Source organism: Filicampus tigris, chromosome 2 (genome assembly GCF_054856515.1).
Source record: "Filicampus tigris isolate MCC_2025a chromosome 2, RoL_Ftig_1.0, whole genome shotgun sequence".
Classification (NCBI taxonomy): Eukaryota; Metazoa; Chordata; class Actinopteri; order Syngnathiformes; family Syngnathidae; genus Filicampus; species Filicampus tigris.
Genome location: NC_141218.1, coordinates 6,896,533 through 6,919,181, shown reverse-complemented (window position 1 = coordinate 6,919,181; position 22,649 = coordinate 6,896,533). Strand labels below are relative to the sequence as shown.

Sequence of the window (22,649 nt, the reverse complement as noted above, 5' to 3'; positions counted from 1 at the left end):
AATTGTCAGTGGAATCAATGCTTGTGTATAACCGATAATGGTAAAAATGCGACTCCGGTGGGACTCGAACCCACAACCTTTGAATTACTTCATTGACAGTCTAGAAGTCCAATGCGCTGTCCATTGCGCCACGGAGCCACCTGTTGGATAGTCTGAGTTTAACGTATATATTGTTGTGAAGAATCTACAGCGTCGCGATGATTAAAAGATGTTATTTAAATGTATTGTGTATAACTAGAGAGACTATAGAAACGCTCACGTTTGTGCCCGAGTTTATATAATTGAGGCGTCTTACGTCATTTATGACGACCCCATTCAGTGCTGACAACGTGTGTGTCGTTAAATTAAAAAGAAAAAAAAAGATTATTAGTACTACAGTATGGACACCAGTTTATAGATACATTTACATATGAGTATTATTTTTTGTATTTCTAATTATTCATTTATGTAACAATTGACAATTCCCGTCCTCTGGTGGCTGAGGGTCTTCATAGCGCAAAACACACTTTGAGGTGCATTGTGGGACATGTAGTTTACATGAAAACAGTAGAGAGCGCTTTTCAAACACGAACAATGGCTCAGTATGTGCCGTAGACGCTGCAAAACACCTTTACTTAAGTGCCGAATATTACAATAGCTCTTCCTATATAAATATTTATTATTGTCATTTTAATTAGATTTAATATCGCACAATAAACGTGCAACTATTGTCGAATTGAAGAACTTTCCGTCTGAGGGACCAATATGAATGGCTTGAGTGAATCACGTGACTATAGCTAGTTTAGCCTCTCAGCTCTGGTGCTAGTTGCCTGCCTCCCGTTGTTCGATGCGCATTCCTGATCATCATCATCATCATCGTCATCATCACCATCATCATTATCATCATCATCATCATCAGTCGTCGTCGTCATCCTCCTCCGGCTCCAGCCACGCCGTTTTCCAGTGACAGCACAACGGCGACATTCTCGATCATGTCAGCGAACATGCGTAATTGCCGCTCCCAAGAACTGGCATCAAGATTTTTTTGAAAATGAATGCCAGTATTTCGTGTTTTATAGGTCGTGAACGCCACTTCGGGACTCGGGGGTGGATTAAGTTACAGTTGGATTATTGGCCTGCTCTTTCCTGTCACGCTGTTTCTCTCTAAGTCGCCGAAAAGAAGCCAGGTAGGGACTGAAATACAACATTATTCGGTTTTTATTACTACGTTTCATCACACGCATGCGCACTTGTTTTCGGCCAGCAGACAATTGGAATGGGGAATCCCGTTATTCCTGCACCAGGACAGGAGAAACAAAAGCGATGTTGCACAGGCCCAGTACACACTGTGGGCCCTGTTTAAATAGGAGGGTAGCAGTCCCTATATGGACCTATTGTGCTTCCTTCCAGTGAGCATTACTGTTATTATTTCAACGGGGGTGTAGAGTTACCAGCACCCCCCCCCCCTCCCCTTTCCATCGCACATTACACAAGTGGACATTTTCAAACAATGGAAAATAAACGTAAATATAAATGCAATAAAGATTAACAGGATTTGCAATGACATCCAAAGCAGTATACATCACATACAGCGAGACCATCCAAAATCGCCCCTTGGAGGTTGTTTATTTCTAGATTCTTCACCACTAAGACACATCTGGTCATCTTCGCAGCTGAGTAAGTAAACACGGCTAGTATAGCATAGTAGTGGTCACTATATGAGGAAATATGATGTCACAGTAAGATACTGCGAGACCCAGCAAAAATTCCCCATCGAGCACAGGTGTCAAACTCAGGCCCGGGAGCTAGATCTGGCCCACCACATCATTTTATGTGGCCACGAAAGAAAATCTTTTGCAGCAATTTACATGATTCTTGCTCAAATCTACCAAAATTTCACATATTTGCATTTTTTTTTCTTACCCCTGTTTACCGTAATTTGAACAACTAGTATCCTTGACCTCAGATTTTAAAACAAGCTATCAATCAATTTGTTACGTGTAACGGCAATTAAACATTTATATGGTGTCACAGTCATAAGAGCCCTTTGAGGGAAACCTTAACAACAATGTTGCCCGTGACAAAAATGACTTTGACACACCTGTCCAACAGGCTGTGCGCTGATAAATCAGCCAACTAAATAAAAATTATCCGTCACTATACAAGCAAACGGTGAGACCATGAAGCTTCTATTCTTTTCAGGCAAAATGTCTTTCCGGCGAGGTGTGGTGCGGCAGAGCAAGTTCCGCCACGTGTTCGCGCAGGCGTGGAAAGCCGAGCACTGCCTGGACGACGTGCGAGTGTCGCGGGTGACGTGGGACGGCCCGCTGAGCGCCGTCAACCCCAAGTTCATGGCCGTCATCATCGAGGCGGGAGGCGGCGGGGCCTTCTTGGTGGTCCCCATCGGCAAGGTTTCCGCACGCCTCCGCACCACTTTTGCGGGTTTCGCGGCGCGCTTTGACACCACTGTCCCTGAAAACAGAGCGGCAGGGTCGACCAGTCGTGCCCAACGGTGTGCGGCCACGCGGCGCCCGTGTTGGACATCCAGTGGTCCCCTCATGACGACAATATCATAGCCAGCGCCTCGGAGGACTGCACCGTAAAGGTCCGTCTTCCTCATCTACGTTTCTCCTCGTTATTTGTATCGAGCAGCTGCGCTGCCACGTGGCGTGTCGCCTTCGGTTTGTGCAGGTGTGGCAGATCCCCGACGGGGGGTTGACGGCACCCATGACCGAAGCCGTGGTCACCTTGGAGGGGCACAGTAAGAGGGTGGGCATCCTGGCCTGGCACCCGACCGCTTTCAACATCCTCTTAACTGCAGGTAACGGAAGCACCCTGTGAGCATTCTCGTTGCCGATGCCGTGAGACCGTGCAAAAAGGCCCCATACGGGCTTCTGAGTTCATACATAGATTAGTCGCCCTGATAGACACCTTAAAGAAGTTTGGGATTTTTCATTATAGTTACTTTTGGGCGTTTTAAATTGAGTTAGTTTTCATTCGTTTTGAGAGCGGGTTTGTTAGTTTTTATTATTATTATTTATTGTTTTAGTTTATATATTTTTTTTTAGTTTCAGAATCAGTGTTGTATTTTTTGTGTATTTCGTTCCGAGATTAAAACAGAAATCACAGTAAGTGTTTTGTAGTAAAAACGCACCATAAAATATGTGTAAAACATTTTAAAAAACCACCGTCCACAAACCAAATACAGTAGAGGTACTGAATCAAGCACCAGAGTCAGGTGCCAAAAGTGCTTTACAAAGCCTCACATTCACTCATTCACACACACATTCAGGAGAAGATGAAGTGCTGATTTGTCGACAAAAGGGGCTTGTACAAAGTATTAACCTCATGGATGCCAATAATTGTGGCACACATGATTTGATGGCAAAGAATTATTTACTAATGTGGGATTTTCCCCCCCCCATTGAATAAATCCACTTGAAATATACATTGGATTTATATTCTTCTTTATATTCTTCTTCTTTTTTAAAAATGTTAGTCCTATATTATTTTAGACAAAACCAGAATTTATTCGAAGCTAAAGAACACATCTTAACCATGGCGGGCAATAATAATAATAATAATGGAGGGCAGTCTGTATACATCTAAATGGCCGTACCTTAATCATACTAATAACTTGAAAGTAAGAACATAAATCACTACATTTCATATTAAAATAGTAACCCTGACTGATGTCAATTAGAAGGTTCTTTAAATCCTACCCGAGGACCAGTTGAGCACTCATGATGGCCCAAGAGGACCAGCTATCCTCCTACAAATCTGTGATAAGAGAAAACATGGTATCACAGCAGATACAGTGAAACCATGCAAAAATAAGTGACTCAATTCCTCGCCTCGAAGCGCTGTTGGGGACATTTGCTACCATGACCGAAACCGGGCCCCAAGTTCACAAAGCCACATGTGCTTCTCCCCCGAGGCTGCGACAACGTGATTGTGGTTTGGAACGTGGGCACGGGGGAGCTGCTGTACCAACTGGCCGACTCCCACCCAGATCTCATCTACAGCGTCAGCTGGAACAAGAACGGAAGTGCCGTCTGCACCGTGTGCAAGGACAAGGCGCTGCGCGTCATCGACCCGCGGAGGGGCGCCGTCCTCAAGGTAGCCCGCAATGCTCACCGGAGAGCATTCGATTCTGAAATTGAATGACGGCCTCGTATGCTTCCAGGTGAGAGAAAAGGTCCATGACGGCACCAGACCCATGCGAGCTGTGTTCCTCTCCGACGGCAAGATCTTGACCACAGGCTTCAGCCGGATGAGTGACAGACAAGTGGCGCTATGGGATACGGTACGAGAACAAGCCTGCCAGTGTATATTTGAAATTTCAATTTTCTTGCAACAGTCAGATTAAGACCAAACGCTTGATGTCTGTCATTGCCCTCCGAAGATCATCATTGAGTGTGAAAACAAAACGCAAAAAAAAAAAAAAAATTACATTTAAATACAACACATGCCTCATTTTAGAAAGATCCCCATGCTAATGCTAAAATCAATGTAAAATCCCATTGACGTGCTAACAGGAAATTAGCATCGATTTAGGAAATGATATTCCTTCAAATAACCAATATTCACACACAAAGGCCGCAGGAACACATACAGAAAGGCAATACTTCAAGGCATAGATTATTTTTTCCCATAATCGCCCAGCTCTAGCGTATATTATATATCATAAAACCCTTGACATCCATCTTAATCCAACAGTAGTCGTATTCCCGAAAGCACGCCAATGAAATCTCAAGCCGCCAATTTGTCGTGTTGCAGAAAGATCTCTCAGAGCCGATGGCGGTGCAGGAGATGGATACCAGCAATGGCGTTCTTCTCCCCTTTTACGACCCCGACACCAACATGGTGTACCTGTTGGGCAAGGTGAGGGCGTACGGACGCGCGTTGGCGTTTGGCCAGCCCCGCCATTAACATGCACGTCATCTGGCTTCCAGGGAGACTGCACCATTCGCTACTTTGAGGTGACGGACGAATCCCCCTACGTTCACTTCCTCAGTCTATACAGCAGCAAGGAGCCCCAGAGAGGGGCGGGCTTCCTCAGTAAACGAGGCGTGGACGTCAACAAGTGTGAAATTGCCAGGTAGGAATTCTGCAAGCCTGAATTTAGTCAGCGAGATGATGACCGTCCAAAAAAGCCACAAAAAAATAAATAAATAAAGATTTCTCTTTGGTCATAGGTTCTACAAACTGCATGAAAGGAAAGTTGAACCCATTTCGATGACCGTACCAAGAAAGGTAAAATGTAATTATTCTGCAGGTCACTAAATGCCGCTGTCATAGTTAGATAAGTAAAGACACTTGTTTCTTTAGAACGAATAGAAGACGATCGAAAGAATAGGTGCCGATAGAAAAAGGCCTTTGCGCCATTGTGGGAGGGAACACAGCCAACTTATTTCCTGGGTAATGAAAGCAGTTCCACTCATTCCCTTTAAATTCAGTGCAGGAGAAACACGCCTAGCAGATCTCCACTTGCTGATGATGTCAAGTTGACCAGAGTTGGCAATCCCTGGCCAGATTGTTTGTGTCCACTTATTAAATGAGATAAATGAAGAAAAAACACTTGAACCAGTTTAGGGAAAAAAGGCAAAAAAAAAAATACTATGGCCAAGATTGCAGGCCTCTTAATAGTGCTCAGTGGTTGAGTCAGACAATGTGTGCATGAAATTTGTTTTACCGTATCCGTTGGTGGACACCGAGTCACTTGTGCTTTTTTTGTTCTGGCTCGTGCAGTCCGATCTCTTCCAAGGGGACCTTTACCCGGACACGGCCGGCTTGGAGCCGGCGCTACTGGCCGACGAATGGATCGCCGGCCGGGACGCGCCGCCCCTGCTGGTGTCCCTGAGCGGAGGCTACGCGGCGCCGCCGTCCAAGCACCGCGACACGCTCAGGAGCAAGCCCAAGCTGGCCTCGCAGGACTCTGCACCAACGGCGGCCCCCGCCGCCAGGGAGCCGGAGGACGAGGAGCCACGCGCCGCCGCCAAGGAGACGAGCGGCAACACGGAGAGGCCGAAGAGAGAGGTGCGTCGCAACATGCTACTTTTCTTGTTGGATTAAAGGTTTAAAAAAGAAAGATTTAGAACAAAATGCTGGGCCGCCATTTTAGTCCGACAATTTGCCTTTTTCGCAATGTGTGCATCAAGGTTTTTATAGTTAAGGAAAACAAACAAAAGAACTACAACTAAAATTGAATAAACTTTCTCTTTAAAGCGGAAATCAACCCAAAAAATTTTTTTCAAGAATATGTTCCCAGCAGGCCCAATAGTTGAAACACGGCATTTTAATATTGCATTTGTGGAATAAGAGTTAATCCACCCGTTTTTAGCCATCTCAGGGGGCGGCCATTTTGTCACTTCTCTCTACTGAAAATGACATCACGGTTGATCAGGGCTCAGGTAACGACCAATCACGGCTCAGCTTCAGAAAATAGGTCAGAGTCACAGACGTGACAAAATGGCCGCCCCCTGAGATGGCTAAAACGGGTGGATTTTGCTGCTTAACTCATATTCCACAAATGCAATATCAATCAGAATGCCGTGTTTCAACTAGCGGGCCTGCTGGGAAATTCTGCAAATTATGCTGGGATATTCTTGAAAAAAATATGAATGGGTTGACTTCCGCTTTAATGAAATAAAACGGAGAACAAAAATGCTTTAAAGATAAAAACGAAATGAAACGACATCTTATGATAAAACGAACTAAAACTAATAATAATTATAGCGAAAAGGGTTCATTTTGCTGTACGTCCGACCCGTACAGAAGAAGGAAGGCCAAATAGCCGTTTGAGAATTGTAGTTTACTTCACTTTATTAAGGAACACTTGACAAATACTCTACATTAAAAAAAACGAAAACTAATACTAAAACAAATAAAAACTCAACAAAAAAGCATTTTTGAAACAAATCAAAACTGATTAAAAAAAAACAAAAACAAACCTGCTCCAAAAACGACCGGTAATTAAAACTAACTGAAAGTCAAAATGAAACAAAAACTCACTTTAATGAAAAATCCAAAAACTATTATATCCCTGGTGTGTAAAACAAAAAAGGGGCTTGTACAAAGTATTACATAATAAAAAGATTATGTCGTGTCAAGTAGGTCTGTGAATTCCGCATCCCTAGTCACAACCACAACTAACGGCAGGTTATTGTTTTATATCAGAAACAACCAATCGACGTTGCGTTTGTCTCCAGGACGACGTTCTGAACGAGTTGCTGTCGGAGATGAAGGCGCTGCGCGCCGTGGTGCTCGCTCAGAGCCAGCGCATCGAGTTGCTGGAGAGGCAGCTGGCTCGCATCGAGGACGGCGACGTATGAACGAGCGCCTTTCACTCTCCCATAGAAGAAGAACCTCTAGGGCTATTTAATCAGGTAGTTGAACGCTGCTAAACTGTGACCAGATCCAAGACCTCAATTTTACCATGTAGCGCGTAACCTCATCTGATACTCTTTTGATTTGGCTCGTGGAAGAAGAAAAATCCAACTGTGAAGATTAGCTGATGAGTTTTGTGAATTTAGAACTTGGTGTCAGTTGAACGTGGGTTTTCTTATATCGCTGTTGAAGGCTTTTTTTTTTTTTTTTGCTTTTATTTAGATTTTGGATGATTTGTTACTCAGTCTGTTGTACATTCCCACCTTTATATGCACTGATCGCAACAATTTGGATGTGGTTGTAGCAAATGGAATAAAGTGTCGTTTGTAATCACTCAACGGCTTTCTGCTCTACGTTTTGGGTTTGGAATAAGGGTCAGGTCATCTTGAAATATTTTGAAGAAAACAAGAGTTTGGGGGATCAATACAATGATAAAATCATACGAAAAAAGAAGCAACAGCAAAAAAAGGAATTTGAGGCATCTTTTCTTGTAACATTACAACTTATTTGACATAAAAATCAACATCTTCATTCTTTGTCATAAAATTCTGACAAAAATGACAAATTTATATGAGCTAATTGTTAAAAAAAATACATCTTAATTCTCATTCTGTTTTCCCTGCAACTTAAAAAAAGAAATATTAAATATATATTTTCAAATGTCATCAAATTACACATATTTTAATAGTCGGACTTCATTCTCGTAACATTATGACTTGTCATGCTAAGGAAATGTTCTTATTCTTATGACATAACTATCAATATTTTCTGACGGTTTTTCTTTTTTAAATTGTAGCATGTATTTGAGTCTAATGCAAAATCACAATATTTGATCATCCAAACTGCAGTATCACATTTTAATATCTATTCCGATTTCTGAAATGTCTTCCTCTTTCTATAAATATCGTGTGTACAGTATTTGCTATTTCTCCGCCTCATCCCTCCTTCAAAACAGCTTGCATTTTCCGCCCGCCCTCACTATCTCGTACACAAAGCAAGTCTGCTGCGCCTCTTTACATTTTTCGCCCCCAACGAACCACTTGTTCTCAACGTGGGTAAGTGTTGTTGTTTTTTTTACCGCATTTATGATTTTTTTTTTCATTCATAATTTTCAAATTGTCTTTAAACTGTGTCAGTAATTACACTATTGTCACCATCGCTACCACGTGGTTGTTAGCGATTTTATTTCCACTGTTAAAAGTTTTTTCAAAGATATTTATTGGACTATTAAAATAGCTTCCATGCAATGCAAGCTGTCTGATGCTGCTCATTTGCCATCGCTTCAGGAAACCAGCAAAACTGCAAGCAATCTCCCCACTTCCTGTGCACGCGGACCTATTTTCTCTGTACGTACATACTGTTTGACACTGAAACAATAACATGGCTTGTGCTTGGCCTTACTCTATTTTAAATGTGGCCCCCGAAAAATGAGATGTAATGTTTCAATCCAGCCCTGAAACCTAATAAGAGGTTGAATGTTCAATTTTTAAAAGTGGAAAATTCTTTTGAATTTTTCAACGTACACTAATGTCTAAAGGCTGATTTAAAGAGAAAGTGTGTGTTCAATTTCTAGTTAATCACACTCATCCAAATCAAGCCAACTAATGAGGTTATCAGTTTCATCATTTGACGCCTTGCTTTGAAATGCGATCACAAAGGGCACCCAGTGAGGATGCTGAAATTGCCCTTTTCTGCGTACAGCAGTTCAGGAGGAAAATAATTCAAGAAGACGATTATGTATATCTTGAAAAGCACAATTTTGGAGAGATTTGCCACTGTTGTTGTTGACATTTGTAGGTTAGTATACACCCCATGAAGTCAATCACACAAACGCACTCCGGGTGTTTTGAGAAAAGTAACCTCACTTAAAAGGTCCTACTTCGTTTTTTGTCTGATTTGTCTTGACGAAGTTGGTACGGTTTGTAGCTCGACTAATTTTGAGAAATCTTGCCGCTGCGACTGTTGTCCCTGCGTCTTTGCTTTCAGGTATGGCTCACTCCACCACGACTATCGTCTTGCTCTTTCTCATCCTCGTCGGCCTGGTCCTATTGCTAATCATTCTGTACAAGAAGTTGAACAAGGAGACCAACGGGGAATACACCTTGTGGCGAATCGTCTATAAGGAAGGAGGGCTTCGGGACCGCTTCAGAAGGGCGTCAGCTATCCTGGAGACCCGCCTAGGAGTCCGATTGTGGCCCCGCGGCAATTCAGGCAAGGATGGGGAAGAGATGCAGGATTTTCAGGAGGAGCCCAGACAAAAGGAGCAGCGTTGCAGTAGTAGCTGTAGCGGCGGGAGCCAGCCCAGTGAAGGTGAAGATGGCCATCCACAGAGGTGGAGCGTCAAGGCAACGGGAGAGGGAGAGACAGAAGAGGAATCAAGGGAGGCTGATGTGTTTGTCAATTTAAATCAATTCTCTTCTGTGATGTGGTCTGAGGAGGACGCAAACTAAACAACATGAGAGCCTCAGAGATCCTAGTTTCCGTTCAATCGTCAAATAAACGGCTCACCTCAAATATACGCCTCCTTCGCTTGTCTACGTGAGCTTCAGAAATTTAGGGTTTCTCCAAGAGAACACACTGACCTCAGATATACTGTATTTCCTCAAATTGAGTCATTGCAATTGAATAAATAAACACCCTACCTTAAAAAAAACACAGGTTTTAGAAAGAGGTCTTTTCTCCAAAGGTCCTCATTGAACTCAGAACTATTGCATTTCCGCAAATAGTAGCCTCTGCTCTAATTCAGTGTTTCTCAACCTTTATTGAGCCAAGGCACATCTTTCTCAAAGGAAAAAAAATCACGGCACACCATTTAGCAGTGATTCACAAAATCATATTGTCGTATGCTTAAGTTGTACTTGAATCAAGGTCTTGGTCCAAAAGTCGTCAGTGACTTCAGAAATCCTGTATTTCCTCAAAAAGAGGCCTTGTATTTACCACATAAATTGAAAACGCCATGTTATGGACAAATCAAACTATACTAATATATTTTAAAGCGTCTTTGCGAGCTTGATTGTGCGTGTGGGGATGTAGCTCAGTGGTAGAGCGCATGCTTCGCATGTATGAGGTCCCGGGTTCAATCCCCGGCATCTCCACTTAAAATTTTTGGAAAGCTTGTTTGACTGTTTTTAAGGTCATGAAAATAGGTACGAAACATGACAGAAACAACTACGTATCGCATCAACGTCGTTTTATGATTGGCTGAACGGAGACTTGTCTCCATTTTGATTGGCTGTCGGAGGATTAACCGTAATAAACGAAACTGTTTTGATTTAATTTGACGCCACTCATCTGCATATTTGTTTGAATTAAACGACGTCATTATTATTATTATTATTTTCATCTATTATTTTAAGGGTTGGTGGTTGTCGTGGGGGGTCGACCAGTTGCTGCTGCACACCCGGAACTACAAACACGGCAGGTACGATTTGCATCTGTGTCGAATATGTTGCTAATAACGCACACGCACAACGTCAACACAACAAGATGGAGGTCGGCGTGTAGTCGCGACGTTGCTGTTGCCGTCGCCGCGTTTATGTGCCGGGACGACTCCGAGTAGGATGTTACTCGCGTCCGCTGTGGTCGTGTGGGAATGGCTGAACGAGCACGGCCGCTGGCGGCCCTACAGCCCGGCGGTGTGTCACCACATCGAGGCGGTCATCCGGAGCGAGCCGCGCTGCGCTAGCGTGGTCCTCGGCCAGGTGGACTCTCGCCTCTCGCCCTACATCATCGACCTGCAGTCCATGCACCAGTTCCGCCAGGACACGGGTGGGTGAGCGGGCCGCTCTGGAGGCATCTTTCTTACCTTCGTTCTGGCGCAAAATGACGTCTTTTTTTTTGTGCTTGTGCAACTAGTCCGAAAGTAATGGGACGCGTTGGGCGTGTAAAGTCAACACGCCCAAGGAATAATAGAGCATCAGTATGCAGAGGAACAAGTTGATTCGAGGGGAATATTTGGGCATAATACGAGATTCTTTCAGGGAAAGCCGGCGCTTTTCCGTGTTTGTGTAATCGGCAGCGACGCCGAATGGTGGATCCAAGAAGTCATGACAAGCCTCACATTTCCACCTCAAGATGTAGTACAGTGGTGCCTTGCAATACCAATGACGTGCTGTGTATTCTTTCCCAGTAATAATACCGACAGAATAACCAGTGATATATTGCCTCGAATAGCATTTTTCCTGACCACATTTTGTGTAAACTGCAGTGACGGCACCTTCCTGTAGAAGCTGCAGTTGTCATTAAAAAAAAAAATCGGGTAAACAAAAGCGCCGTGGCATGGGGTGTGAAATTAACCTGGTAATCTGCGGCATATGTTTCTTCTTATTTCATTGAGGTCAATTTATCTCTTTTACAAATAGATCTATTGAAATGCCATGCTTTTTAAATTGTAAAATGTTGCCTTAATGTCTGCTTAAGACAAACAAAATGCTTAAAGTCATGCTTGGATGTGATACGATTCCAAAATTCCCCAACTTGACTTTCCATCAAAATGTGCTCAAAATTCCCGACCCTTTTGCTGGCCTACGTATTCCAAGAGCCCCTATTTCACTGAGGTGGAGAACATTTCCGACTGTTGGCAAAAGTGAAAGAATGCAAGATCCCGTCAAGGTTCGTTCAAGGTCACAAATGTTCTCAAACGGTCGTCAGACGTTCGGCAGACGAGCGCCTGAACTTTTCTTGTCACAAGGAAATTTTGAGCATTTTCAAAATGTTCTTGCGTCTAGAAAAAAGTCAATAAAACTGTTGGCGAACATTTACGACATTGAACGAACTCTGACGTGAACGCAACATTCGCTGCCTTCGAAAACAAACACAATTGTTCGCCGCTTAGTGGGATAGGATCTTAGTCCATATAACCGGCATCTGGGCGTAATGAGGATGCAAATTCTATGGGTTTGGTTTAGTGATGAGCAAGTACCGATACCAGGTATCAGTATCAGGCTGATGCTGGCCTTATTTTAAGGTATTGTACACTCGTGGAGGCTGCTGATACCAGCCGCCCATACTTAAGCAAAGAAAATCAGAGTTAGTCCTCGTAGTAGTCGGCGCTATACTGTGGCAGTTTGATACATCGGCGAATCATCATCTGCCTCAGGAAGGTTATGATTACAATGTTTTATCATTGTGTTAAACAAAATTTTCAAAAGTGCTAGAGGTATTGGTACTGAAAGAGTGAATACTTTGGTCTGACAAAAGTGCTAGAGGTATTGGCACTGAAAGAGTGAATACTTTGGTCTGACAAAAAGTGTAACATCCCGAGTTTGGTTAGTGATGCGGCACCACTTATGCCCTTCCCCAGGCACCCTTCGAGCGGTCCGCCGCAGCTTTTATGAGCCCACCTCGGCGCCCGGCCAGGGCTGGCTGTGGGAGTGGGAGAACGACGTGGGCAGCTGGACGGCGTACGACACGGAGGTGGGCATCGCCATCCAGGCGGCGCGCGACCGCCAGCAGCCCTGGCTGGACCTGGCGCCGCTGGGTTTCTGCTACCTCATCGACTTCGGAAGCATGACCCAAATCAACGGGCAGACGCAGCGCTGTCGCCGTATCCAACGACGCGCCGACTTGGCGTACCCCTTGGTGTCGGGGCCCCTGCCCAAGTCCCACCACGCGTGGGCTCCCGCGTCCGTGCCTCACCCCGGAGGTCCCGCGGACGTTCCCGCGGTCAGCGCGGGAATCAGGATGGGCGGCGCGGGGGGAGGCAATGGGAGCGCGTACCCCAGCGGGGCGCTCCCCGCTTCGGCTATCACCTCTTTGGGAGCGCCCTGCGCCTGCCAGCAGTGCATGTTGCTGCTCAGTGTCAAGGTGGGCACCTTGTCCAGCGCTCAAACGCTGGGTCGGAGACCGCCGCAGACGAAACCACCCAGTCCTAAACTCAACAGCCACCTGATCCCTGGAGGGGCCTTGTCACTCACCCTCCCACGGTTGCCCTCCATCTCACGGTCGCTCTCCCCTCACAGGACGCCCGTAGTCGGGGCGACGGGTGGCCCGGGTGTCACGGGCGGCGGTCTGGGTATGGGAAGTGCGGGTACAGGTGCAGGCTTTGCGCACTCGCTCTCCCTTCTCAGCTCAGCCACCACCACCCTGTCCCTCAACTCTGGCCGCCCGCCGCCCCCATCTCTTCCCCCGCCCCCGCCGCCCACAATGGCCACACCGCCTCACCCTTCCACCTCGCCCCCCTGTTCGGCTCCGGCGGCGCCCGCTTCGGGCCCGCCTCTCGCCTCGGCCTGCGCGCCCTCACCGTCCGCCCGCGTCCTGGGGCCGCTGACTACGTCTCTGCCGCCGCGCTCCGGCCTGGCCGGGCTGAGCCGACCGGCGCTTCAGCGTCTGGCCATGGCTCAGTCCCGCGCCCTCATCGCCTCGGGGTGAGTAGACGCCGTTGACACGTTTGCACGTTTGTCAGGACGTTGGACGCGCAGTCGGTCACGTTGTCGGGTGAGAGTCCATCCAGCAGATGGGTGAGCCTGCTGGCACCCACGTCAGAAAATCAAGAGCCCCTCTGATCAAAATCCACAGAGAGCTCCACCTGTTTCCTCACTGATTATCTCGGCCAAGAGCGAAAAGGGCAAGAGGTGTTATTTTGATTATCTTGGTCACTTGGTTTGTGAGTTAGCAGGATTACACGGGCTGGGTACAAGGGTTAATCTATATTGGGATCTTTATACTAATAATCTATATTAATCTGGGCAGATGAGATTCTTCGTTTTTACGTATTAAAGTGGAATAGCCATGACTTCAGGTGAAATTAAAAAACATATATATTTTTTGGCTGACCACACTTAAGAGTTGCTCAAATTGTACAAAGGTTTCCCATTCCCAGATGGAGGCTGGCCTAATGCCGGGAGATTAGCCGCAATCCAAAAAACGTGACTTGCTGACAGGCTTCTCCTTGCTTGTTGGTAAACAAACCATTATAGCCACAGGGGGAGTGTAATGACATTGGCCAAAACAGGAAGTAGACTAACCTTATGTTTGATTATATTTATCTGTACCTTGACAAGAGTTTCAGTTTGTGGCCCAAGGGAGAGATTTGGAGAAAAATGCGGGCAGTTTGCATTACTGAGCTGGAAAAGCCATGACAGCGAATGATATGCTGCTAGAAAATGAATCATTTTGTTTGCCCTTTCCCAGAAGCAAACACGTTATTATCCAAATCTGGATGTATACGGTATATTTTTACTTTTTACCAAAATGTGCCACAATTTGCATTAAAAAAAGGGAGCGCAACGTTGTAAATAAATTAAATTGCATTCTTACAATAAAATAGGACAACTGTATTCTTGGTGAAAAATGATTTTGTTTTTCCCCCAGAATCAAAAATGTCTACAATCCAATTTAGGATTAGCCAAATTGTGTGAAAGTTTGCGGAAGGAAAGATGGGGATCCTGTGCTGGCCAAATAAGCTTCCTTATGGTCTCATGGTTAATCCGCAATGTGACGACTGAATGGCCTACAACTTGAGTTAAGTCACCAGATGGGAAAAGGCGGATTAGCGCTATAAAAGAGCAAGATGAGGCGAGGCGCGACCAGTCACGTCACCATTCAACCCAACCGTCGGTGCAGGAGCGCCTTTTTCCCCGTCTGGATTACCGAAATATTCTTGGAGATGACTGTAATTAAAAGTGGCCGGCCGTAAGTATCAAGTAGATTTGTTTCCTTTATCTAAAAAATTTAAGGGCGGAAAATAAGTGTGCAAGAAATTTTTACTCTATTTTTCAATCTAAGATGCAAGTTAATTTATGGATGATTTTTTTTGCACTGATTCCGAATCTGTCCTCATTATTTCTCTAGCACATCAGGTTTTCATAAAAATAATAATAAAATAATAGCAATAATATATGTGATATACTAATATATTTATCAATATTTATGAATCAAGGTTTCGGTTCAACAACAGGTGGAATTTTTTTCTGAAACGTCATACGCAACGTAAAATCCGAATTTTATAGGCCAAACGTAAACTTTTTAAATCTTTTTTTTCCTCCTTTGAGTTATTTGAGAAACATTCTTATTTCTTTACTTTTAAATGTTTTTAAATTTAAACACATGAATAATAATTGTTAACGTGTTTAAATGTTGTCAATGAACGTTCTGGTATTATTTGTAAGCTACTTTTGTTTTCTCGGTTTTGCTTCTGAATGCCGTGAACACATTAGCATATTGAGCTCCCTTGTGCATGAAAAGTGCTATATGAAATAAAGATGCTTTGCCTTAAAAACAAAAAATTATAATGTCTCCAAAACCTAGTACGCTGGAAAAAAAGTCGACATTTTTAAAATTGGCATCAAAAATACATTAAGTAAAACATAAAGCCATCTCTAAAATTTGCTGTTGACGCACTATGGCTTCAACATCCTGCCACAAATGGTGTATTTTGATCTTTGAGATAGCAACGCTATGCTAGTTCATGAATAAAATCAATAGGTGACCGACCACATGGAGTCATATCTCATCAGAACGCTCTCGATCAATGCTTTCCTGTTCTCTCGATATTATGTTGATAAACCCTTATGTGATGATGCAATGCCGCCAAGGTATATTTTCTTGTTGAAGCCGCAAAATGGGTTTATATCTGAAGCCATGACTGCGCAAAAGCTGCTTAACCTGCAGACGTGTGTTTGAACTTGACATATGCTGCAGCCAGCTGTTGCGTACACACCACCTGTTCACAGCAGACTGATCGGATCTTAGAACCTTAACGCTGACCTGTCACGTATCAATGGATGTCTTCTTTGCAGGGTGCCAACAGTTCCTGTCAAGAACTTGAATGGCTCCAGCCCTGTGCACCCTGCCCTGGCAGGTGAGCATATTGATGAACATTGTATCATTAAACATCCTACGATTTTATTAAAAAAAAAAAAAAAGAATTGCATACCTACAGTACATTCAGGGTGTGCCAATGAAACAAAGATAATAAAGCACGTTAGTTTTGGACCAATTAAAAGCTCTCATATGCTGATAAATTTTGGATAATTATTATTGTGACATGTCACAAAACTTCAAATCCCCACATAAATAAAATGTTAAAAATTGCTTTTTTTTTTTCAAACAAATTTGAATTACTACAGGAATAAAGTCCTAATTTTTCCAGAACAAGAATATGTTTTTATTTTTTATTTTTTTAAACAAATAACTAATGCCTTTTCCAAAATAAAAGGCGTGCTATTATTAGACTTCACACAGATCTGAGCGGCTGGATCGGATTGGCGGATATTTTGTAATTTTATGCAAAATAGTGACATTTTATTTAGTGTAATGTAACATATTATACAGTGTCCTTGAGTGCCAAGAAAGGCGCCTTTAAATAAATTATTAGTCCAGGAACGTTGACTGCCATCATTCATAATCCAAAATTTCTCATCATATACAGTCAGATTTAAATATGTATATATATTTAATATAAAAATATTTGTAATTAAAAAAAAAAAAATGTTATTCATTTATTTATTTTTAGGGGCGTGAGTTTTGGGTTCCCCGGTTTTATTACAACTTCGTCTTGGAAAAAAACTACTTTATTCTGCTAAGATTACGACTTTTTACCCTGACAAAATACAATTTTTTTTCTTGTGTCAACGACAATTTTTTTTCTTGAAAAAACAAGAGTTTACTCTCACATTACAACTTTTTTTTTTTCCTCTTTAAAAAAGATGAATTTGTTATTGTAACATTTGGACTTTTTTCTCAGAAATAGGCAACTTTTCTAAATCCTAGCATTTAGAGATACTTAGTAGTTGTGCAGTTCTGTTTAATTGGCATTATGATGATGAAAAATCCTGAAAAGTTTTGCACGTTGTCTTTATAGGGATTACCGGCATCCTCATGAGCGCGGCGGGCCTTCCTGTCTGCTTGACCCGTCCTCCCAAACTGGTGCTCCATCCACCACCGGTCAGCAAGAGCGACATCAAACCCGTGCCGGGCCTGGGCCACTGCTGTCGCAAAACCACCAAGAAGCAGGCCCGCAAAGGTCTGGAAAGAGACGACAAAGAGCCCCCCATGCTCAGTGAGTGCATCGAAACAACTCACGTTCTGCTTTCTTGTCATAGGTAGAACCCCCGAGGAGGTGGTGAAGAGATACCTTCAGAAAGTCCGCAATCCCCCTGAAGAGGTAATTTATTTGTTAGTCCCCAAAAATATTGGCAGCATCCCCAAATATGTTGATGGTTTGAAAACACCAAAAAAGGAAAGCATGAGACGGCTTTCTAATGTTTGCAACTGCGCAGGACTGCACCATCTGTATGGAAGTCCTGTCGGGCCCGTCGGGCTACAAAGGCCCCGGCGTGGGCGGCATCTCCCGCGCCGAGTCGGTGGGCCGCCTGGCGCAGTGCGGCCACCAGTACCACCTGCAGTGCCTGGTGGCCATGTACAACAACGGTAACAAGGACGGCAGCCTTCAGTGCCCCACGTGCAAGACCATATACGGCGTCAAAACCGGGAACCAGCCTCCCGGCAAGATGGAGTATCACGTCATCCCCCACTCGCTACCCGGACACCCGGACTGCAAAACCATCCGCATCATATACAACATTCCTCCTGGCATTCAGGTAGAGCTGCCGTCATAATATGAAAATCCTCTCGTACCTCTCAATGCAATTGTTGTGTGCGTTATTCCAACGTGCGGTGTTTTTTTTTAGTTGTCTTGCTTGAGGTCATGAAACTGTTGCTCCTTAGGGCCTGGAGCACCCAAACCCCGGCAAACCCTTCACAGCCCGCGGCTTCCCGAGACACTGCTACCTCCCAGACAGCGACAAGGGACGAAAGGTATTGTTGATAATTCCTAGACGACGCCTTGTCAGGGAAAAAAATATTCACAATGGAATTCCTGCTGCCCCGGTTCTTGTAAACTTTGTAGGTGATGTGGTATCCCAAACAAATTGCAATACACTGAGCTTGTCTTTTGGGTATTTAATACAAGTAGGAAGTGAAAAATCATCGTCGTACCTCCATCTCTCTTGAAAGCTACAGCATAAGAATATAACAGCATCTTATAGTATTTAGGAGCAGAAAACATTGCTCTTCTTTGCACAGATTGTTAAACACAATGCAAAGGCGTTTGAAAACAAAACAAATTAGTGTGCATAAAATGTATAGAACACCTGTTTTCATACTTTTTACCCCAAGTAACACCTAAAAAAAAAAATATTTAGCTCTCAAGTTCCTATAAGACTGTAGCTAAATAATGATTCCATCCATTCAAATGTATGGTAAAAGTTAAATAAAAACTGTACTTAAGTACAGTCGACCTCAGCTAATTGCAAGACCGGGTAGGTCTGTGAATAGAGAAAATCTGTGTAGAATTGAAACCCATTAAAACGCATTGGGGAAAAAATTAGTTCTTCAAAAAAACGCTGACAAATGAATGTTTTCTACAAAAACATGCGGTGGAAATCGGGTTAAAAAAATCCCGGAAAAGAAAAAAACAACAACAAAAAAAAGTAATAATTATGCGAACGGGTGCCGAAGCATGGGTTGACCATGTTTGACCAAAACTGTTCTTAAAGATCAAATACATTTGTATTGTACTCATCTTGAAACAACTGAACTCTACTCGACAAAAGTTGAAGTCCGTTTTTCGGGTGCCACTAGAGGGAGCCCATGTAGCACGCTTTGATAATCACTACACTAGAAAATTCTGTCCAGTATTGATAAGTGATGTGTGTTGATGACGGCATAAAAATCCAGGATGTGAAAGACGGTCTTACTTTTTCAGGTTCTGAGGCTGCTCCTGGTGGCTTGGGACCGCCGCCTCATATTCTCCGTGGGCACGTCCAGCACCACCGGAGAGTCGGACACGGTCATCTGGAATGAGGTTCACCACAAGACCGAGTTCGGCTCCAACCTGACGGGCCACGGCTACCCCGACCCGGGCCACCTGGACAACGTTCTGGAGGAGCTCAAGGCTCAGGGCATCACTGAGGACGAATGTCTTCCCAGAGAATGAGCCAACCGTTCAAACGGATTATGTGGAAAAGCATCTTTGGGGGAGGTCCGGATTTTTACCTTCAAGCAGGGGTGTGGGAACCTAGCTTTTGATCTGGCCCGCCCGCCGGACCTCAGAGGAGCTATTTATGAATGCCTCAAATCGCTCCTGCTTTGGCATACTCGCACATAGTCGTCGTTCATGGTAGCGTTGAAAACTGATCAAATACTTGTGTTTTTAAGCTCCCAAACACCAATTTCATGTACAATTACCAAACTAGCAAACTTTTTAAACCGTCTTTTCATGCGTTAATATACAGTCGTTTTGGCTGTGAGGAACTAGCGCATGCTTAAAGTTAGCGTCCGTCTTGGCGTTTTCGCAGACATTTTTTAGCATTAACAGAGAAGAGCGACGCAGTTGTTTCCGTTGTAATTGTTTGTCTTTTTAAGTTAAAATAATGCTGATGTCGTGTGAAATAACAGACAAGACAACCTTTTTAACCCGTCCGTCATGTGTTAACGTTGCCTCAAAAGCGGTACTTTTGAATGTTTGCTTCACTGTGACCATAGTCAAGTGCATCCGTCGACAGGCCGCGTTACACGTTTACACGGAAACTGGTAACGCAGTTGTTGTCAGGCTCCAAAAAGATGATGTCATGTAAAGTAGCCAACAAAACGACAACATCTTTAACCCATCCATCACACGTAAACGAACCCTAAAAAAAGAAATGCAGTTTAGGAAGCGGTAATCCAAGGTTTGCGTAACTTTTAGATATTTTCGTCGTGTTCTGTTTTTTTTTCCCCCCGCTGTTAGCATTTCTTGTACATTTTTAACAATGTTGTCTTAGCGTTTTTCAAAATGCTTTAGCATTGAATGGAAAACCGGATTGCTGTCATTTTCTGTTTTCAACTGTTTCAGGTACAAAACGTCGATGTCATGTCACCAACAAAACAACAGCTTTTTAAAAATGTTTGCTTTGAACAAACTTTTTGAGACCATCTCAAATCGTAAAATGGTTCTCGTTTCTAATGTTACCTATGTAACATTTTTTGACAATATTTTTCAATGAATTCACGATGGTGCTCTGAGGACTTCCCCACCCCTGTCTGAAAGGAAGAGTGACAAAGAAAAAACCCACGTCAACCGTGATCGGCTGCATGACCCGCGATATTGCGTTTTGACACCACTGTGCACATCCAGTACAAATCAGTCAGTGTTCAATTACTTCATACTGTGAGACTTCATGTCAAGAATGTAAGTGCCACCCTGGTGACTTCTTTTGAACATGGATGTTTGCTGACCTCTAGAGTTACTTTTTGGCAACTACATTCCATTTTGTTCATGTTGTCACTTATGACATTATAAAATCATCAGCCGACGTGTTTGTATATGGATTTTGCATTGACTTGATTTGATATTTATTGGTGTTATTTTAGGTACAGAAAGATAATAGTTATGTGTGCATCATTTTTGTTATTTTGTTGTCATTTTTGCTATGAAATGATGTAACTATTAAAAGCATTTATATTTTATGTATGGATGTATGCACCTTGTATGTGTTATGTATGTGCACAACTTTGCATTAAAGTTTGTTTTTTTCCCTTGTTTGTGTTATTTTAAACCGGAACTTCTTTTATTTTTTTTAAATGTATTTTTACTTTTGTAATATTACATTAACATTTGAAGATTGTTTTAAAAAGAACACTTTCATGAAATGTATTGGTTAAATTTTAATTTCAAAAATATGTATATGTATATATATTTAAGACCTTGCGCTTCAACTTTCGCGCCCTCAGTGCATTGCGGATTTTTCAGAAGCATTCATAGATTAAAAATGAAACAACACAGCCATATTGGCAGCTATATTGCAGAAGACGCATTGTTTCAAAGATATGAGTTGACCCGGAGGCTTTGTACATACCCGCTTTCACTCATAAAAGGCAATATGGTCCAGCTGCAGCTGCAGCCATAAATGGGCGTTCCCGATTTTTACGGAAACGCCCCGTTCTGAGAACAGGAACGCCTCCTCACCTCAAGGGCTACGTCACTCTGGCAGTAAGACGCCTGTTCTCCAGTATTAAGTTTCCAAAACACCTACGTTTTTTTAGATACAGTTCATGTGTTGAGAGTTAGTAATAGAGTGAACTTACATAGCGTTTTAGCTCCACCACATGATGCCCAAAGCGTTTCAGAAAAGCAACTTTAAAAAACGTTTAGTGTGTATGCATAGGAGGCATGTTGTCATTTGGACCCAGGCTTAATAATGCACACGCATGTCCTACATGTTATGTTTTTAATAATATAAAATATTCGTGGGTTGCTGTAGCTTTTATTGAACATGGCCGCAACATACCTCTTGGTTCCATACAATGTTTTTCTCCTTCCCATCCTGCCGCTGCTTCTACTACAGATAGTAGGTTTCTTTAGCATAGACAGCCCCCTGGTGGAGTAACTGTACTCACTAAATAATTTCTAATCAACAGACTCCAAACATTTAATTTGGAACGTGGTTTACAGTCAACTACGTGTGAATTGGATAGCATTGCATTCCTGGGCAAGAGGATGTCTTTTTTTTTTTAAATGTTTGATTTAAATAATGAATAGCCAGGACGTTGTGAAGTCGCGAGGACCCACTACGCGTCCCTCACCCTGTGTCGTGTGGGGAACACCCCGGCTCTAACTGGATCCTTCTCATTGGAACGCCCAGGAACAGGAACGCCCAGTGGGCCTTCTCGTATCCTTACAGGAACGCCCCGGCAGCAGCCGGACCCTTCTCATAAAAGGCGGTGACTGGTTCCAAGCGCGAACTCGACCAACGAGGGCACACGTGGATTTTCTTTTTCAACTTGTGTACTATATGTGAGCTGACTGGGTGCGCATCATCACAGCCTCTCACTAGTCACGTCCACTATTCAAATGTGCCGTTGATTTAGTCAGCGTCAAGCCGGATACTTTCTCCTCTGTGTTTGTAATGATGTGTTTGCTCTAATAAAGTGTTTTAAAAATCGGATAGTACAGTACAACAGCTGTGTTTATAATCGTGGGCGCAGTGCGCTCCCGGACGAAGACTTAAGACATCGCCAAATAAAGTGTGAAAGTGTTTGTTAGTTTTGTCTTAAAACAGCGTACCTTAACTACAACCCCGCGTTGCATTTTATCCAAAGGACTTTGTTGATGTTATAGTGCAAAGATAAAGTTAATACATGATTTCCCTTGGGCTGCCGTGCTTCTTCTTCGTTTTTAAATGAAGTAGGAGGCAATAAAGGGAACGAAGAAGAAAAAGCAGCCAAAGAAAAAGGAAAGAAGTAGAAGCGGCCGTTTTTACTTCCCCATTAAAGGCAATAAATGAGGGATCACTGTACAG

The 22,649-nt window shown here is 43.4% G+C and overlaps 3 protein-coding genes and 2 non-coding genes across 6 annotated transcripts; 4 read left to right on the top strand and 1 right to left on the bottom strand.

The window, feature by feature from the left end:
- Nucleotides 1–49: 49 nt before the first annotated feature.
- trnar-ucu (transfer RNA arginine (anticodon UCU)) lies at nt 50–138 on the bottom strand. Its single transcript is given in 2 exon segments — nt 50–85; nt 102–138. It is a non-coding gene; the product is annotated as a tRNA-Arg (tRNA).
- Nucleotides 139–763: 625 nt separating this feature from the next.
- Nucleotides 764–7,706, top strand: coro1b (coronin, actin binding protein, 1B). Of its 2 annotated transcripts, none has more exons than XM_086054847.1 (12): nt 764–973; nt 1,059–1,166; nt 2,182–2,390; nt 2,462–2,584; nt 2,671–2,800; nt 3,917–4,098; nt 4,166–4,285; nt 4,759–4,863; nt 4,935–5,080; nt 5,178–5,235; nt 5,731–6,018; nt 7,191–7,706. In XM_086054847.1, exons 3-12 carry the CDS (start codon nt 2,187–2,189, stop codon nt 7,311–7,313), a joined length of 1,479 nt encoding a protein of 492 aa, XP_085910973.1. In that variant the 5' UTR covers nt 764–973; nt 1,059–1,166; nt 2,182–2,186; the 3' UTR covers nt 7,314–7,706. The 2 variants fall into 2 exon arrangements, with proteins under 2 accessions (XP_085910973.1, XP_085910980.1); XM_086054854.1 differs by having other exon boundaries at nt 764–987.
- Nucleotides 7,707–8,313: 607 nt separating this feature from the next.
- LOC147151094 (uncharacterized) lies at nt 8,314–9,882 on the top strand. Its single transcript, XM_086054897.1, is given in 3 exon segments — nt 8,314–8,423; nt 8,655–8,714; nt 9,355–9,882. A coding segment is annotated over 1 exon segment (489 nt). The 5' UTR covers nt 8,314–8,423; nt 8,655–8,714; nt 9,355–9,356; the 3' UTR covers nt 9,846–9,882.
- A 509-nt stretch (nt 9,883–10,391) lies between these two features.
- On the top strand, nt 10,392–10,463 carry trnaa-cgc (transfer RNA alanine (anticodon CGC)). The gene has a single exon. It is a non-coding gene; the product is annotated as a tRNA-Ala (tRNA).
- A 1-nt stretch (nt 10,464) lies between these two features.
- dtx4a (deltex 4, E3 ubiquitin ligase a) lies at nt 10,465–20,886 on the top strand. The gene is made up of 8 exons (XM_086023879.1): nt 10,465–11,136; nt 12,671–13,733; nt 16,107–16,168; nt 17,171–17,332; nt 17,412–17,473; nt 17,589–17,909; nt 18,037–18,126; nt 19,076–20,886. The coding sequence occupies exons 1-8, from the start codon at nt 10,929–10,931 to the stop codon at nt 19,304–19,306; spliced, it is 2,199 nt and encodes a 732-aa protein (XP_085880005.1). The 5' UTR covers nt 10,465–10,928; the 3' UTR covers nt 19,307–20,886.
- The last annotated feature ends 1,763 nt before the right edge of the window (nt 20,887–22,649 follow it).

Excerpts from the sequence above, each read along its gene's own strand:
- coro1b (XM_086054847.1), top strand. The coding sequence starts at position 2,187 with ATGTCTTTCCGGCGAGGTGTGGTGCGGCAGAGCAAGTTCCGCCACGTG. Across the intron at positions 2,585-2,670 it reads CGGAGGACTGCACCGTAAAG|GTGTGGCAGATCCCCGACGG; the intron begins GTCCGTCTTCCT and ends CGGTTTGTGCAG. Across the intron at positions 5,236-5,730 it reads CGATGACCGTACCAAGAAAG|TCCGATCTCTTCCAAGGGGA; the intron begins GTAAAATGTAAT and ends TGGCTCGTGCAG.
- dtx4a (XM_086023879.1), top strand. The coding sequence starts at position 10,929 with ATGTTACTCGCGTCCGCTGTGGTCGTGTGGGAATGGCTGAACGAGCAC. Across the intron at positions 13,734-16,106 it reads CGCGCCCTCATCGCCTCGGG|GGTGCCAACAGTTCCTGTCA; the intron begins GTGAGTAGACGC and ends TCTTCTTTGCAG. Across the intron at positions 16,169-17,170 it reads TGTGCACCCTGCCCTGGCAG|GGATTACCGGCATCCTCATG; the intron begins GTGAGCATATTG and ends TTGTCTTTATAG.